Source organism: Myiozetetes cayanensis, unplaced genomic scaffold (assembly GCF_022539395.1).
Source record: "Myiozetetes cayanensis isolate MyiCay16 unplaced genomic scaffold, myiCay2020 scf2-11, whole genome shotgun sequence".
In the NCBI taxonomy this organism is placed as follows: domain Eukaryota; kingdom Metazoa; phylum Chordata; class Aves; order Passeriformes; family Tyrannidae; genus Myiozetetes; species Myiozetetes cayanensis.
This window is the reverse complement of record NW_026087411.1, coordinates 19,637,218-19,656,547: the sequence shown is the minus strand read 5'-3', so window position 1 is coordinate 19,656,547 and position 19,330 is coordinate 19,637,218. Positions and strand designations below refer to the sequence as shown.

The 19,330-nt window shown below is 37.5% G+C and overlaps 1 protein-coding gene across 37 annotated transcripts in view; it reads left to right on the top strand.

Annotated features, from left to right (window-relative positions):
- The window catches only part of NRXN1 (neurexin 1), a 703,850-nt gene extending 689,183 nt beyond the window's left edge, over positions 1–14,667 (top strand). For all 37 annotated transcript variants that reach the window (XM_050314497.1, XM_050314498.1, XM_050314526.1 and 34 more), the window contains one exon: positions 11,340–14,667. In XM_050314497.1, the coding sequence (XP_050170454.1) occupies positions 11,340–11,647 (308 nt within the window). In that variant the 3' untranslated portion in view covers positions 11,648–14,667. The remainder of the gene's footprint in view (positions 1–11,339) is intronic.
- The last annotated feature ends 4,663 nt before the right edge of the window (positions 14,668–19,330 follow it).

Sequence of the window (19,330 nt, the reverse complement as noted above, 5' to 3'; positions counted from 1 at the left end):
TTCAGTCACTGCTCTGGGGAAGGCTTTGTCCTGTGAGCAGAACAGTGTGGGGCTGTGCATGCAAACTGTTTCCTGTGCATGTACAGTCCTGCTCTGTGATAACATGTGTTGGATAGATGAAAATGGCTCAGAACTGTATGTTCTCAGACACCTTGTGATGGTTTGGTCGCAGAACTGGTACCTGTTTTTCTAACAGGCAGAGCTGTGAAGTGTAGACTGTGAGTGATTTATGATCATTACTAAAAGTTTTGCTCCTCTTTTCCTGTCACGAATTACTGCAATATATTCCTGGTGCATCTGGCAGCAAGATAACCTTGCAGTAGGAGGTGAAGTGACTCCTATAATTTATACATCACTGCAAGTGCCCTATTTAATGCTCTTCATGGAATACATTGTGCAAGAAGCTGAAACAAAGAAAAATAAAATTACAGTTAGTTCATAGGGCTACTGTGTTCATTATGGCTTGAGACATAAAGGGAATATTTGTGCCTCAGTCCAATTATCCTGTAGTTCTATATGCATTTCTAGTGCTAGAAATATCACTGGGCTGTCTTGAATCAGACTTTTAAAATGTTTAGCTGAAATACACAGAGACATCTCTGCATAAGCTACCACAGGGTGAAAATTATTCTTTATTTACAAACTTTCCGCTTACTGTGGCTATACATAAAGGAACTGCAGGGATTAAGAAATAGATTGATTTTTCCTATAATTAAAATTAAAATACTTGTTAAGCTATTTTTTTAAAAATATAATCATAAAGCCCTCCCCAAAGGAACAGAAAGATAGCAAATATTGCATTTTTCCAAATTATTTTATTGTGAGCTGGACTAATTCTTGTCAACAGGCTGAGGTCTTAGCATTTGTCATGGTGAATTACAAATACGGCATTTCTAATTTGAATTTGATCAAAAAGATTTTTTTTTTCCTAAATTATCCTAAAAAATGAGGTGAAAAATTATGGTTGATCCATTGTACCAGTGCTGACCTCTACTCTTTGCCAGCATTGAAACTTGGGAATGTTGAGTAAACTGTAGGTTTCTAGCCAGTCCTTAGGATTTTCACACATTCACAATGTCAGAAAGAATAATATAGATGGATACCAGGGAGCTGGCTTTTTTTCCAGAACACAATGGTTTTCTATCAATGTAATATCAGCAGCTCACTATGCTCTCCAACTGGTAAGAAATATTGACATCAGATTGCTATAAATCATACAAAGCTCTCTGTAAACTTGCACAAGACCTTCTCCACTGGTGTGTGAATGATGAACGGCTTTCCTTGTGTGTGAACTTTGAGGGTGCATTCATATTCCACACGTATTCTTGCTAAAGCTGGAGTTTCTCACTTCTATAATGTGTATAAGAATTATATAAGAATGGGTACATTGGTTTAATCCCGGCTGGCAGACGTTCACAGTGTAAATACTGGGGTTCTTATTTGTATGGTAATACCTAAAGCTTTACTTCCTTGCTTCAGACATACACAGACAACATGAAAAGACAGTTCTTGTGCAGAAAAAAACGTAGTAAAGTGACAGTTATTAGTATTGTTGTTACATGTTCAGTGGTTTGCAGATAGACATCTCCCCAGCATAGACAAAACCAGATGGTAATGTTTTGAGTTGTTTGAAGAAATGTACTCATTTTATAAATAATAATTCAAGAAAAATGGGCACCTTATACAATGCTCCTGAAGCAGTGCCCCAAGAAAGACGGGTCTCTTATTTTTCTTTCTTTTAAAGATGTAAAAGACCATAACTGATTCAGTTCTGAAGGTATTTAGAGGAGGCAAAGCTAAAGCACAAGGTCCGACTGTGATACCAGGACTGGGATGTGAATGCAGAGAAGCAAACCAGGCCCTCCACACCACTTGCTCACAAATGCATTGGGTATGTGTCATACCCACTGACTTCAGAGGGACTCCCTAGATTTTTCAGTACTTGTCTGGATTATGAACAGTGACATGTCCACAAATATCATGTCCTTTAATTCAGATGTAGAAGTGATATGTTAGTCAATCAGAGGCAAGGGTACAGTCCCCACACGAGATAATGGGAGTGAAAAGAAGCAAATGCAGACCAGGATAGAGGTGGATGAATATGGTCTTGTTTCATTGTTGAGGCTATTTGGGGGAAAACCATTTTCTCACAATCCTCCAGTTAATACTGATAGCCCCTAGTTTTCTCTCTCCCTTCACACAAGTACATGCATATGTTCTTGATGACTTACCTTCCTGATTTTCCCTAGAAAAATTTGCAGGAAAAACTGTTGATTGCACATGAGCAGTTGCTTGACCTATTCTTTTTGATATTCCCAGACAAAGAACCTGCCTACAGATAGGTATTACACAGACCTTAAAGAATTAATTGTCTGTGAATGCAGTTGTCAGACACCAAAAAAAATGAAATTAGATCTATGTCCATGCTTTCTGCAACAAAGCAATCACACTTTTCAAGACCAGTATTTTTCAGTAAAATAGCTTATTAAGGCCCAGTTTATGTGCATGTATCATTAATACATGAAAATAGGTTCTAGGCAGTTCTAAATATTTTGTGATTCTTAGTTGTTAGCCATGAAAATAAAGACGTGTTCTTTGACAGCCTTCACAGGCGTTTCCACCATTTTCAACAGCTTTTTAACCTAGAACCAAAGACCTACTTAACTGAAGAACAGGCTATAAAACACATTAAGTTTACTGAAACCAATGAAATAAGGCCAAAGAGTGTGTGGACTCTCAAACCATTTTCCATAGGCAGACTTAGTAATTGCAAAACTGAGATTTTCAGAAACAGTTAAGTAATCAGCTGATGTGACTGAGACATTTTTCCTGACTGAATAAGGAATTTTGGAAAGGCAGAGGATTTATTTGCATAAGGGTGAAATAAAAAATTATTGAATCTGGAACAGGTTCCATTCATTTTCATGTCAATCTGCTTAAAAATCCTAAATTAAAGAGTATAATCCTAAAAATTGGTCTTAAAATCTATCTTAAACTTAGAATCAAATTTCCACAGGGATTGTTGTTCTAGTTTGTTTGAAATTAGACTATGTGCTACTGGTGCCTTGATTGATGCAGCCTCATTGTTTTCCTTGAGCTACACTTCATTCTGGTTTCATTTGCTACATCTAGTGTATATATTTTCTTGCATACTGTATTGTGGACACTAGCATTACTGAAACTGTTTCTTGTAGCTTTGTAATGCATATGCATTGAATTTCTTCTTTTTGTGGAAAAAAAAACAAAACACTTTTTCTCAGGACTGGTTACCATCCTTGTTTTGATGAACACGGTAGAAAAAGAAAGACAATATTTTGCAAAGGTATTTTGAAAAGGTTTATAGCCAAAATACTGGCATGAATTAACATTGTATTACTCAATTTCTATGCCAAAGCTTTCTCAGACCAATTTCCAGCAATGTGATATTAAACCAGGTCCTTAAAATTCTGTGGGGAATTTGCTTTACCCCTACTGCTATTTGGAACAGCTAGAAAAATGGGAATCTGGGCGGTCACACCTAGCAAACATGGAATACAGAATTTTGTTAAGGAAGGGGAAAGCTGGCTGAACTGCATGCACACAGGACACAGGGCAGGGCTTTGCCTCTCTGGGTTGAATGACACAGGGCACTGTCTATGCCAGCACTTTCTTGCAGCTCAGGTTTTCTCCATTCAAACAGAGGAATTAGAGGTGTGCAAGCAAACCATTGTGCTTCCAGCTAACCATTTCCAATACCTGATAAGTTCAATTAGTATGGTGTTATAAAACAGTTGTTGTGTGCCAGAGGCAGCTTATCAAACCAGTAACCATGCTAACAGACAGTGAACAGGGTTGCTGAACCCACTGCCAGACAAAGGAGATGAGAGCAAATTGTAAACTTCTTGCTGCTGTTTTCTAGCAATCAGTGCAGTGTGAATTCTCATTATCTGTTGCATACCTAGTACTAGGACTGTTGCTGCTAATTTTAAACCACTTGCTAACACCTAATTTAAACCTCTGCAGAAACACTGGGGTATTGTAGTGTGTGACTAGTCATTTGACAGCCTGTAAAATGGCAGGTTGATGCTGACAATTTTGAGAACTAGGTATTCTCTAAGGATATTGCTCATACATGGAAGTAGGAAAAAATCAAGGCAAAAGTAACCTATAATGAGGATATGTGTACCTGAAACAGTCGAACCTTAGGCTATTTCCTTCTAACTATATAAAGACCTGAATGAAACTTTGTTCTGCTGTGTTGACATGCTATTCTGGCCTATAGGTTTCAAAATCAGCATTTCTGTTGAGTTTAAGAGCTATGGTCTAGATCTGGGACTTTGGTGGTTTAAATGGGAGTTGGCTTAAACAGTAAATTCAGATCCAGATACAGCATATGTTGTGAATGTACCCTTTAAAAAGTTACAGAAAAGGAATAAATGAAAGATGAAAGCAGTGAGTACACAAGAATTATATTCTGAAATAAAACAAAGCTTTATAGATATCTAAAACTTTTCTCCTTGTGCTAACATCAGAGACACCAGAATTGTTTTATGGAGTATGATAAGAGAAACAAAGAAATACAAGGCAGTCTTATTAATTTAAATCATTTTATCAGGAGAAAAAGAACACTAATTACATCAAATGCAATTCCTATCAATCCTGAATTCCATTTGCCTTTCTCTTTCCATTCCCAGAGAAGCATATAAGGTTTTGGAAGTAATAGGATTCAGGCTTAACAGGGGTAGCTGTATCTGCAAGTTGTATCTGAGCCTTTGGTTACTGGGTATAGTTCAGTATTTATAGCAGTTGCATTTGAAGTATGTGTGCATATATATTTTGTATGTCTTGAAAGCCTGGCCCCTTCTTTTCTGAGGCACATTATCAACTTTGTCACTAATGGATCTGACTTGATGACAGTATTTGGAACAAATTGAATGCAGTGTGCTTTCAGCTCCAACATTCAAGCCATATATATAATGTCTGTGGTGCAGACATTTATCTCTTTATGTAGTAGCTGCTTAGTGAAGGAAGAGAGTCAGGGAATCACCCACAGTTGTGAAGATGAATGTGGGTTTATGCACCTCCAGCTCATTTCATGAGCAAGAATCATTCCATGCTCTGCAGGCCAAGCCATCAGATTCGTCACTCTTTACAACTACATTTTGGCATTCTCCTGCTGAAAACTGTTTTCTAGAGAAGGTGGTTTGCAATTTTTTTCTTTTTTCTTTAACGAGATGAGAATGATAAGAATAGCAAGCAGTGAAACTTTGATCTTGCAAAGCTCATAGCAAAACTTTTCCTAAGGTTAGTGGTGCCCAAATGTCACTGTCGCTAACACTGTACATTTTTGGTACAATGAAGCCAATCTTGCAGTTAGCTGCCGCTAAAAATTTATGTTTCCAGTGTCCCTGCTCTTTTCTTGCTTTAACACTGGTGCTCCTCTGAGTCTTCAGGGAGCTAGAGCTGCAGGCAACTAACTGAGAAAATGATACTGGCTTAGCTGTCTGAACTGGTTGCCCACAATTACAGCAGCTTAGCTTTAGCTTGAACACACACTATCAGCAGTGTAATATTTTTGGTTTGCCTTCCTTATGTTATCTTACTTGCAAAAGCATTTTTTTTCCCATTTAAGAATACTTCAATTTAAAATAGTAGTACCTACTGACTCTGCTGATTAGTCAAAATTTCTGAAACAAAGTACCAAATTACCAAAGATTTCTCAGAACATGCACAAAACCAGGAAAAATACTTTGCATAGAAAATAAAGAAGTGGAGGTGCAAAGGTGAATGACAAATGTAGAAGTGGGGAGAGGTAGGATACCTGAACTGAAAAAAGGTGAAAGAATCCTTGTTTGGAGGGAAGGAATACTAGAAGAAGAGCAATGCAACTGAAAATGTTAAAATACACTAATAAACAGGGCAAGACTACAGGGAAAAAGACAGGTAAAAACATTAAAGGATATATTGGTTTACATTTTCCATTTTGGGTAAAATTAAATTCAGTTTTATGAAAAGTATTTTCTCTAAAGCTTCTTATAAAATTGTTTGAAATATTCCCCTCAGTTCTGCAGAGCATAGTAACTTATAAACCTCATTGATTTGGCATACTCTATCAATTGACACTGTATTACCAACTAACCTATCTCCCTTTGGACTTATGGTTGACATTTTAAAAGGTTGAGAAAACAACCTTTCACCTCTCAACCACAGGGGAAAAAGAAGTTACTTGCAAAACCTGAAGTCCTGAAGGAGTTGGTAGGATTTGTAAATTATTTGAAATCGATATATTACAAATCATTGCACTTGGAAATAAGCACTCTATTCTGTGAAGAGAGAATGTTTAGCTTCTTAGCAAAACAGCCTTTTTAGCTGTGGATGGTGCTCTACTACTTGACTATTTTTATAACTACCTAAGTTAGCTAATGTCACTTTAGAGGTATTTTAATGCATGACATCTTTCCTTCCGAGAACCTTTGAAATTTTCAGTTTCTAGGAAGTAAAGAACCTGGGTTTGCACACCAAAGAGTAGAACAGATACCTTAAAAATTTTTCCCTTAAACACTTTCTCTGAAAATCTTATCTTGTTCCCTCAAACTCAGTCAGTGGCTGACAGATTTCTTAGAATAAATGCAATGGTGTGAGTTTGAGATGTCAACTGTAGCTGCCCTGTTCATTGGCACCACACCTTTCCACCACATCACAGTGTGTTGTGTTCAGGTCTCAGCTCCCGTTCTTGTTGAATCAAGATGCAATTATGATCATGGAGCATACAGTGAGTGTTTGGAAATGGAGTTAGTTTTGTGGTACCTCTCTGAGGTGGGTAAGATCCTAGCTTTGGATATAGACTGTTCCAAGTGAGATGAAAGTCGTCACTGAGCTACAGCAGCCACATATGGAACCACCTCATATTGCTTCTGTCCCATGGCAGCTTAGTCATTGATGGACATCCCCTGGGGAGCCAGTTCTTGCCTCCCCTTGAGAGCCAGTTGAAGCTGGGTAAGAAGGGACCAGGCTGAGATACCCCTGTATTAGACCAGTGCAGGTTTTGAGCTGAGTCTCTTCCACAAATTTAAAGGAGATCTTCATCCTGGTTTTGAAACTGGACTGCCACTATCCCACTAGTTCTTCAGAGAAAGCGCTGAGGTTTCTTTTTCAGATGTATTCGTTGTAATGAGGTGTTGAAATTGCAGTAAGCTCAGAAACCAGTTCACCAGAATCCAACAATGCTACAGAAAATCGAACACAAACAGGTCTACAATGATAGCACACAGAGTGAAAATTAATATGTGTCCTGTAAATAATTGCCTTCATGCCTCATTGCAAATGCAGCAGTTAAACATTTCTGTCTTGTGAGTAATTTCCTATTCACAGTTTGTGGGAAGGCATAAATGTAAAGAAAACAGGTTTGGGGTCCTTTTGTTGGTTTTTTGTTTTGTTTTTAAGTCTGCTAATTTCAATTCACAAACACCGTGGGAGCCTGCAATTCCAATTTTCTTTTCACAGTATTAATGAAAACTAGGCACTGAAAATAGTTAGATTTTTCCCTCTAAATTTTAAACCACTTAGAAATACAGTCAAGAATAATAACTTTCTAATCCATTATTACACAACGTAAAACTGTGCTCAATTGCTATTACTTCATGCAAAGCTTTTCATAAATGGTAGAATAGGCTTTTAAAAATCAGTCTCTTCTAAGCTGGTCTTTGAGGCAGTCCAAAAAGGCTGGTTGTATGCTGTTGAGAGGAAGAGCTCTACATCAGAGAAGTTGTTTTAAGAAGGAGTCATTGGATCACAAGATGACTTTTGTTTCCTCTCGCTGTTATGGCAAGGTCTGAGCATATTTAGTGTCTTTATGATTTTGTCTAATCAAACCATGCTCAATTAATTGTTTCATGAAATAGATGGGTTCAGGTTTTGGGAGGTTTTTTAGGTTATTTTTTATTCTTAAAACACTGAGTCATTTTTTAACAGCATTTAATCTTAACATTAACGTGTAAGGTATTTCACTTCTCATTTACAGTAGGAAACTATGTCTAGGATGAGGTTAGTATCTTTTTCATGCTGCATACACTAACAGCGACTGCAACTGAGTAGCAGACGGGGTTATCCATAGACATACATCTGCTGTTGTACCAGGAAACAATGACTCTGCTTGGTTCAGCTACCAAGATGCTAGGAAGTAAACTGCATCATGTGTTTCTCAAAGAGCTGGGAAGCAAAGAGCAAAACCTTATAATCTTCACTTGCTCTCTATTGAGATCATCTGCTATCCCTCACAATAGTTCCTGTCTTACAGGGGGAAAAAAAATCCAGGTAAATTTCCCTTGGGTACTCCAGCCTCAGTCAAACAAAGGACTTGCTTAAATAGAAGGCAGCTGTTTCAGCAACGTTATAGATGGAGATTTATTTATTTATATATATTTCAGAAGAAGTTTAGGCTGGCCTTTTTCCAGTGGCCCTTTCCTCCCTGTTTCAGAATAGGACACTTGCTTTAGTGTGTACTCCATTAGCTGTCCCTACCAAAAATGCTCACAGACAAACCCATGTGCTTTGTAAAACCTTCCTGATTCCTCCTCCTTCATTTGAGAGGTCCTGCTAGTTTAAAAGCGTATTTTAATGTAAATGGAAGAAAAACAGCAAGTCCTTTTCCTTGCTGAACTGCTCCTTTTACAGAAATCCAAACAAATGTAACAACAGATGCTTTGAAATGTTATAAGTTTAAATAACATTAATGTAGTGGTTGAATATTCCTCAGACAGATGGGATAAATGAGATAATTGTGAAAACATTCTTAAAATAAAAGGAAGCCATCAGGTGAAAGGCAGGAGTTTAGGTAACGTTGAAAAATATATCTTAAATGTTTCTTTAGGTTGCAATGTTAGAACATCTTCCTCTGAGCAAGCTGTTAAGTGTCATTTAGTAGACATTAATTGTAAAGTTAATTGATGGTATTTGGCCCAAATCACTGTATTTTAAAGAGAAGGAGCAGCTGTTAGTCCATGAGGTATTGACAGAGTTTATTCAGTTGCTTCTATTATTTCTCAGACAGAAATTAATTTCCTGAAATCACATACAGTAAGATAAGACTTTGTCTCATTTTCATTCACTATGGAAGTACTCAGTCTTTGTTCTGCAACAATGCATTGTCTTTTGTAAAACAATAAATGACACCCTATGTGTAGAAGAATTTCCATTTTCTACAATAGCTACAATAAAGAAACAGGATCTAAACCAGCTATGGACTACTTTGGAACAGACCACCTTTCTTAGGGTTATCATTTCTACCCTGAAATGATAAAAAAAAATCGTAAAACATTCTGAAGTGAAACTTCAAGATCTCTTGTGTAGTCATGCAAAATACCAATTGTACTAACTCATAACAACTAAGAACTTTCAGAGGGAGAAAAAAAAGTTAACATACTATTTTATAAGAATTACAGGCATTTTTTTGAGTCTTATAGTGATGCCTCTGCTCTTTCAGCCAAATAAAATGTCAGTTTCTTTAAATCTATGTGGGATAACTGCCAGGAAGTGGTGTTTCAGCAGTAAGAACACAAATCATCAATAAATAAATGATAAGTAATACCAGGGTGGGGAAGGAACTTATTTCTTTTGGGGCTTTGTGGGTTTTTTGTTATGTTTAGTATTCATAGGCCATTTGTAGTTTGTGGCTGCTTTCAATTCTAGTTGTCCAAACTTGCTGCAATTCTTTGACCAGTGTAGATAGTTTGGCTGACATTACCTTTAATGTAGCATCCTTAAAATCATAATCTTCCTAATATGTCTTTACAGTGCAAAGAAAAAAAAAGTGGCTATGGGGTATAGTGTGCTTTTGTGGACTTTGAGCAAGACACTTCTCTAATATACTTCAATGAAATGAATGGAGGCAAGGTCTGATAAAGCTAACATTATAAATATATGGTATAACCAGTGTTTAATAGTACTCTTAGTTAACATTTATATTTTAGTGATTGAATATTTAGCCATGCATAATGATTTAAAATTCAGTTTCTATAAGGCAGCTTGCCTGCTTAATGAGAGTGTTCTGCACTGCTCAGTGGGAAACCCTGGTTCACTCATTGCTTTTGCTCTCCTGAGCTCTGCCAAGGCTGGCAGTGCTGAAGGTGCACAGCCCCTCACAAGTTTGGAAAGGCTGAAATAATCAGAGGAGTATTGCATAGACCCAGGTCACGTCATTTCTGTCCATGACACTTGCTAAGCTAGAGAAGATCCATTTCAGCTATTGCCTCTTAAAGTGATTCTATACAAAGATAGAATTCTTCTTCTCCTGCTGCAAAATGCAATAAAGGAAGGAGATCATGGGAAACACATAAGCACTGTGTGTGCTGTGAGCATTTAAACTAGAAATTCCTCCTGGAATTAGGTTTTCATTTCACGTGGCTATGCAAGGAGACAAAGTGTGCCAGACAACACAATAGTTCCTATCAAGAAGACTTTACAGTGTAAAGACACAGGTCAGCTCAATTCATCTCACAACTGAAAAGACCAAAGTCTGGCCTGAGAGGTGAGTTCTTAGGAGGCTGAGTCCTTGCTCTGTGCAATTCAAGAGATTTCTTTGGGGCATATAACATTGCTTGAAGGAATGTCTGACAATGGCATCAATGACAAAAAGAGGGAATGCGGGAAGTTGAATCAAAAAGCACTCTGAAGTGTAACCATGTTCAAGGAGGACTCAGAATTAGAAAAGAGAAGGTAGGGATGGACAGCTTTCTAAAAGTAATAAAAGTAAATATAATTAATTAAAAAATATATTAAGAGGGAAAGAGAAACTGAGAAGCTTGCTGAGGAAAGTGTAAAGGAGAGCTGAGGATACCTTATTTGTAGCCAACTTACTGGCTGTCATCAGACATTTTCATTTTTTCCTGCATTCTCTTTGGTGAGCTGTTTTATCATCACTGTCTTCTTAATAAGTACTATACTGTCACTTTTTGTTCCTTACAGAAGGAGGGAAAGAGAGAGGGGAGAGGGAAATCCTTCCTCCGAGATGTTCATGTTCCTGCATATAAATTGTGGCACATCTGTTTTTTCAGATTATTTAGGTGTTCTTTGCTTAATAACACATTTTGACAAACTATACCTTTGAAGGCTAAAATGAGATGTTTCCTTCTGACCTTTTCCTTATTTAAAAGCCTGTTTGCTTGTGCTGACAGACGTGAAAATGGAATGGGCTACAAACCTAACGGTTTTCGGACTGGTAGAGTTTGGATACATTCAGAGTGTCAGTCCTGACCCAGTGAATGCAATTAGAAAGATGCATGACTGTAGCAGGTAGACATGGCTAACTCCTCAATGTGTAAACTCAATATTAACCTCTCCCTTATTTCATTATCTACCTACAGCAAATCCTACCAGGGCAGGAGGAGGAAGGGAGTACCCTGGCTCATCCGAGGTGATTCGTGAATCCAGCAGCACAACGGGCATGGTGGTTGGGATCGTGGCGGCGGCAGCGCTGTGTATCCTCATTCTCCTGTATGCCATGTACAAGTACAGGAATCGAGATGAAGGATCGTATCACGTAGATGAGAGCCGAAACTACATCAGTAACTCAGCACAATCCAATGGGGCTGTGATCAAGGAAAAACAGCCCAACAGCGCTAAAAGTTCCAACAAAAACAAGAAAAATAAGGATAAGGAGTACTATGTCTGATCTCAACATCTAAAAGAACGCTTGTATAGAAATAGTCTTCATTTTATCTGAGACATAATACAAACTTATTTACTTTACTTTTTATGAAGCACATTCAAAAACAAACAAACAAAAAAGACAGGGAATGCAATCAGAAAGGAAAGACTGTTTTTAAAAACAAGCATTTCATGCTCTTGTTTTTCAGAAACAGGAGCTGATAAATTCCCTAACATCCACAGTGTTTTCATTTACTCTGCCTGTCTTTATGTTGCTGGAACGTTTCTGAAAGACAATGATGACACCACGCATTCATAAAGCAAGGAGTATTACTACAACATCAAGGCACAATATGAAACAAAACAAATTAAAAAAAAACAAAACAGGAAAAAAAAAAGAAAAAAGAAGCTACCTATGATTCTGGATTTAGCCAAAGTGCTAGCGCTTTCTTGAGAAGTAAGTTAGTCTTATTGTCAGAGAAGACTGTCATTATATATGGTGACTCAACAAGCAAACATAGTTTGCCGTCTGATGCAGTGAAGCAGTGATTGGAAACTTGCATTTGAAACAAAGTGCTGGCTTTTCTGAAGACTTATGTAGAAATACTTTCAAAAAGCCCCTTTCTGGTTGTGAGGAAAATAGTATGGAGGCCTTATTTTCAAAAACAAAAATAAAAATCTGGAATATAAGGCACATTTCCACAAAAAAAAAAAAAAAAAAAAAAGGAAAACAAGAGGGCATAGATGCAATCATTGGGAAATTTTCATGCACGCTTAATATGTTATTACATATGTTTATATAAAAACACATCTATATGTGCTTTCTGGACTGTGATAAGTGATGTTTTATAGCCTGTTGTATAGAAAATGCAAACTATATCTGCTCTTCAGCCATTTTTGGTAAACTCAATGTTATAAGTGTTGCTAGGTATAGAGAGTTTTATGACATCTGGAGCAACAGACATACTTCAGTTTTTTTGCAGCCATTATAAATTGTCCCAGACTTTTTCCCCTTTTTTTTTTCTTTTTAATTTACAGTGTAGTGATTAGACTAAGGGGGATGTGTATGAATGTATATAAGAGTCAGCTAATTTTTTTCTTACCTGTACAGCCTCTATTATGTTGCAATTAAGTTTTAGTAGTTTGTATGAAAGACGTGGACTAGAAAGCAAAAATATATCTCTACTGTAATTTGTCTTCTCCCTCCTATCCCCATCTCTTGCTCCTGATATGCATCAATGAAGTTGATCAGAACGGCCAATTTTCCTAGAAATAACATTCATTAATTAGCTAAATATTTAATTACTTAAATTGGCCTTTGGCTTCCAGTCAAAGCTTCACTATTGGAGAGCATGGTTTGCCTTACAGAAACCTTGTTCTTAGAAATTATGAGAATGATGAGTTTCTTGAGAATCTTAGGAAGTATCATATAGTGTTTATCTGGCATTCAGTTATATGAACGACAGCTACTACAGCACGGGGTGGTAGAAGATCTAAAATACCCATTTTAAATATCCAGGCTGATTCTACTGCAGAATTTCTCCCTTTCTCCAAAAAGGAAATAATCTTGAGGTGCACGATAGTATTTTTCAATGGTGGGCATTTTGACATATGAAAAAGTATTTTTAGCTAAGTTGATTGTGTAGTATTGCAAGACATCATAACTAGACAAGTTCATCATGTTTTGAAGTGACACAGCTTATCTTGCATATATAAAACATTAATGCATTTTAGTTAAACATATTAAATATAATGCTGTAATTTACATGTTAAGTTTGGGGTTTTTTTCTAGTAATATTTCATTAGTTTCACAGCAATAAATCATAGCATAACATTTTATTTACATGGAAGTTCAAAGGGAAAACATTAGACAGAAAGAGGGTAGTTCAATAGAAATCAACCAAATCATTGGAAGGCCTCCTGGAAGGGATATAGATATTCACACTTTGCAGACAGGAAGGAGGAATTTAAAATTAGCTTTAAACAGGAGACACAAACCATTTTGTTGTGTGTTATTCACTGTAGGTGATGAAAAAAGAATTGGAAACTGGTACAGCTATCTATCTGGGAGTCAAAGCACTTTAAAAATACATGTAGCTGACATGAAAACACCTCTCTTGAAGTGTGCCCACCACATCAAGGTGTGTCATGTTGCATTTGTAAAAAATATTTTTATTTTCATTAGCATTTACACAAAAATGAGTACAGGTTCAAAAAGATCCATCTGATGTTCATTTCTTAGATTGTGTGGCATTCGTAATTTCTCCCACCTTTACAAGAGAGCTGTACTCAGGGAATGGCAGGGGCAGGTATACTGGAGGTCATTGCTGGAAGCAAGAGACTTCAGCTGGAGAGGGGAAAGAAGGAGTTGAAAGCCAGGTGGTGTTCAGATTTCAGTGGTTGAAGATACATAGAAAAGCAAGAATAATCTGTTGACAGAATATGGTTTGGACAAGATGAAATGGTCTTTTCTGCTTGGTATTGATTGCATTAATGAAATAGCATTGTCAGGCCAACTTCCAGGCAGTTTGGTAGGTCAATCTTTAACTAAATCCATACATCAAGGAAAAAAAGATCTGCTACTATTATAATAAGCAAACACAATTTTAACACTGTTTCTGAAGGTTCTCCTTTTTCCTCTTTAATTTCATAATTTAACAAAAAAACAATTATGGATGTATCAGAAGTGCCAGCAAGTGGATTTAAAATTCCTTTTTGTTTAAAAACAGCAGCAACAACAAACAGACATAAACCAACTACCTAACATAAATTGGATCCTTTCTCTATAATAACCTAATTTGTTTGACTGAGATGGCTTCATTTCTATGACTGTATTGTGTTGCCTTTTTTAACAAAACACTAAATAACGTGTGAAACTTTCAACCCTAAGACATCAGAGAGGCCCAATGCCCCTAACCTTATAGTGCTTTCTGTGATAGATATTTACAATTTTTTTATTTGTTGCAAGGCCAATTTATTCATTATTGGAAATGCTAAGCAAGTGGAATTTACTGTTTTGTTAATAAAAATGTTTCTTAATACAAATGCTGGCTTGTTTCTTCTCTTACTCTTAGATCAGGAATACCTGTTCATCTTGAAGCTGTGAAAAAACCTGGTGAATGGGTACGAAGCTGCAGACATTCGTGTCAGGAAAGAGTAACCTTAGAACTCTTTGTACACTTTAATGAAAACCTTCTACAAGTCTGGCATTCAACTGGCCCAGTTAGAAAATAATGAATGACATCAATGCATCATTTGCTTTTCCGCAGGCTTGCTTAATTTGCAATTTTTTAGCTGTTTTTTAAATCATAAAATTAAAACTTGATATTTCCCTACCCCTATATATGAAAAAATAATTCCCTTCTTTTTCTGCCACTTTTTGATTTCTGCGGTGGAAATAAGATGGAAGAGAGTAAGGTAATGGGATGAAAAGTTAAAACTGAAAATATTTTCTCTTGTCTAGAAGATGGTTTAAAAGTGGAATGGGAAAAGAAATGTATTTCAGGACCTTAAAAACATTCTTAGATAATTACAGAATTTCAACTGTAGCTAATCCATTACATAAGTACTTTCCTACTTAGCATGGCATTTAAATTCATGGGTAACTTCAAGCAAACATCTAATCCTATTGATTTAAGGAAGTGTCTAAATTTGACTAAATGTACTGCTGAATGGGGATGGAGTTAAGCTTTTGGATCTAAACTCCAAATAGAATTTAACTATGTATCTTCTTAAATCACATCAGTAGCTTTTTGACTTCAATAAGATTTATTCATTTGCTTAATTATACATAGACTGAAGTATTTTAGGTAATTTAAGTTACGGAATATCCGGAGAAAATAGCCTTTATCTTTACTTGGTATAAAACAATTTGAAAGTTTGAAACTTCTTTATACTGGGATTAGGTCTTGTGTGTGTGTGTATGCTTCATTAAATACCGAACATTCCACTTAGGAAAATGCTTTATATACTTTTAAAGGAACTATAACAATAGTGATTTTTGGTCTACCACTACCACAAAACAAAACAAAACAAAATAAAAACTAAACCAAACAAAAAAGCAAACAAACAAAAAACCCTACAAAACACAAAAACCAAACCACCACCAAAAAAAACCCCACATTTAATTATAAACTTTTAAATTCTACACTGTATTTATTCTTTTTTTTTTTTCTTACATCTGTACTGTGCTTTCCCTTTTACCAAAATCCTAATGGCCTCTCAGTACCTGCATCATCCATCATCATGTAGTCACTATGTGGTGTCCTCCATCCTCAATCATCACTGTGGCCAAGTAGCTAAAAAACCATCACAAGATGATGAAGAAAAAGAAAAAACTAAACAACGCCCCTAAATGCAACTTAGAATAAGGGAAAGAGAGCAGACACATAGTCTGTAAATGAAAATTGTGTTTGTTAATTCCTCCAGCATGACATCTTTGTAGTTCAACAAAAGTTTTAAATTGGGTTTCTGGGTCTGATTTTCATAGAAATTTGCTTCTAAGTTCAGTACAGTCCCATTTAGGTGTGCTTAGAAGTATCATGGTGGATCAGCCACCTTTGTCAGTACAAATTTATTTGGAATGCAGGCTTTTTGCTTTATTTTAAACCCCCACTTTGTTAAAGTCTGTATTTCAGTGTAAAAATGTTCCTGGATCTCCTGGGAGTGGGGAGAAAGAGAAATGCACACTGCATTTAATTCAATTTATAAAATGATGAATGCTTGGTGATGATAAAACTGCTTGCCTGCCAGCCTCTGACTTCCATGGATGGTCTGTTCCTGCTTTAGTTGATCACTGCTCATCGTGAAACCAGGAGCATCCCCCATGGGTTAAGCTTTGAGCTCAAAATTCTAGAGAAGAAAAAAAGTAATTGATACAGGTCAGCTCAGTTTTGTGAGGTGCAGGGTCAGAACTCAGCCAGTGCTTTACCAGCTTGCTTTGAAGGCTTCTTCCTACTGAAGGCCTTCGACAGACTTCAGCCATCAACTCTAACATCTGGGAAAAAAATATGGCCCTCCGCCTATCTCAGTCACTCACTACTATACAAACATCTTCATCTCTTACAGTAATAGAATCATTAAATATCCTGAGGAGGAAAGGACCCATAGGGATCATCAAGTCCCAACTCCTGACCTTGCACAAGAGACCCCAAGAGTCACACCACGTGCCTGAGAGCATTATCCGAACGCTTCTTGAATTCGCTCAGGCTTGGTGCTGTGACCGCTGCCCTGGGAAGCCTGTTCCAGTGCCCTTCACCCTCTGGTGAAGAACATTTTCCTAATATCCAACCTAAACCTCCCCTGACACAACTTCATGCCATTCCCTTGGATTCTATCTCTGGTCACCAGAGAGAAGAGATTGGTGCCTGCCCCTCTGCTTCTCCTTGTGAGGAAGGTATAGACCACTGTGTTCAGAACAAGCACATTTCCATATGACATTGCTCCTCCAGTGCGGCTGAGTTGTGGTAGACTTTGCTTTTTTCTTACAGAAAAGAAAAGACAACATAAAGGGTAGAGTTATTTCAAAGGTTGTGGGATTCTCAGTGGGTAAAATACCTTTAAAGACAGTAATTTCATGCTGGCATACACTTGAGAGGGTTGGAAATCCAGGTCAGTAATCCTCAACAACATCCTTTTGGTAAACAATAAAGACATGAGCTCGTTTGTCAGCGAGCACAGGGACCAACAGCAAAGCTATCAAAATGTGAATGTGTCGGTCTGGTTGCAGCAAATAACACAGGAAAATGAAATTTGGGCAGCTAAAAATAGCAGCTGGTGCATTGGCCAGACTCTATGAGTGAGTCCAATTACAAGCCAGTAAGCATTTGTCGGATGATAAACAGCAAAATACTTCTATTAGTCATAGTTTGGGATGCAGCTGACTGAACACAGGATTGGGCTGCAGGGCCACATCAGCTTTTCCATGACCAGGGGACAGACGGCTGTTCAGGCACCCTCCATTCTTGGAGAATGGGCAAGCTTCATACAAACAGCTGCTGCACAACAGCCAATTGGCTGTTTCCAGATAAACCCTCCTTTTCACTTTAACATTAAAATACATTTTCCAGGAAAGGTACAGAAGATTACTTTTTGAGACACATTAAGTGGCTCCCAAAACATGTTGCAACACAGCCAACACCATATGAAAGAGAAACTGTGGCTGGAGGTCTGTTTGAGAAACCTCTGTCCTGTTCAGGAGAGCTCTGGCCTCAGGAATCCCTCAGGATGGGCAGGTGTGAGGAAGCCCTGCTCTGCTGTGACTAGAGGAACAGGGGAAAATTCAGCTGTGAGCATCTCAGAGCCAGGACTGGGTGAGGAAGTTGCCCCAGGGTCCATGGCTTGGCGAAGCTAGAGCAGGCACAGGTTTCCCTTATGCCTCAAAGGAAAAAAAAATTTTCTCAAAAAGGTGGTGGCACAGAGAGTTCAAGAATTTAATTAGACTTTATTACAGCATTCCTTTAGCACTTTACCTGCCTGTGCTTCACACCAGAGAGGAGAAGCTCAGGTCTCCTGTGGTTGGGGAAGGAGACCAAGCAGTGGAAGCCTTCCACAGGTACTAAACTCACCCCACAGCAGTACATGCCCTTTACTTTCTGGGACACCAGAATTCAAAGGCTTGGATCAGAAAATTTACTCAGGATGAGATCCAACAACACAAACCATAGGAAAAGGGATAAGTTTCAGCAAAAGGAGATGTAAAAATCTTAAAGAAAAAGTAATAACACAAACAGACCCCCCTAAGAAATCCTACCCCACCAACCACTGTCTTCTACTCAACTTTTCAGTCTCGCAGGTGGGTTTTATTCCTTGCTGATTACACCTGGAGAAGTAGTGGGCTTGTTACATCAGTCCACCTGGTAGAGGGTTTGTCCTGTTAGCAAGCACAGAGCTTGCTCTAGTTACTGGACTCTTTACTCTACATGTGAACTAATTGTACAGAGATTTTCCTTTAGATTCAGGCATTGCTGGCAACCAATATAATGATAGGTATTTACTGTCTCATATTTGATCTCTGGGGAAGTCCAAGGAGCAGGAACTCCAGTGAGAGAAATGAAGAAAAAAAAAAAAAAAAGCAGAGTTTGTCTCATGCTGACCAACAAATCTCCATGTAACAAGCAGAAGAGTTCCAGGTAAGTAATTTAAATCTTGATTTTGTTGACGGGTGATGTTTGAGAAAGGCAAGTCTGTTTTCAGCTTTACTGAAGGCTAAATTTGGCTGGGAGCTCATTTATACCTGTCTTCAGGCTTTTTTTAGGGGAGTTTTTCAAAATGTTGATAGCACAAATTTAACAATCATTACCTAAACCAGTTTCTCATCTATTTTAAGAGTTTTGTCGAAGGAATGCAGGATTTGACTCATAGGTCAGAGTACAGCTACACTAGCAAGTATAGCCCAGTAAGAATAAATTTATAGGGTATGGCATTTGATGTTGTATCTCAGGATTTTCTTTGAACTGCTTGTAGTCTGGTCCCCCAGACTGAGTGCCAATTAGTGGTTAGGTGGCATTAGATGTGTTCATGGAGCTGATCTTATTTAATCTGCAAAGTGTCCAGTCTTTCATGCAGAGTTCTCTGTAAAGTTAATTGTAGTAAGTGGGAACAGCTGGAGTATTTTTGGTGTTGAAACACCTTTTGTGCATTGCTATATTCCAGTGTTCTCATAACAATTCACTATAAGAAAAGTAGGGTATTTTTAGTATTAAGTACT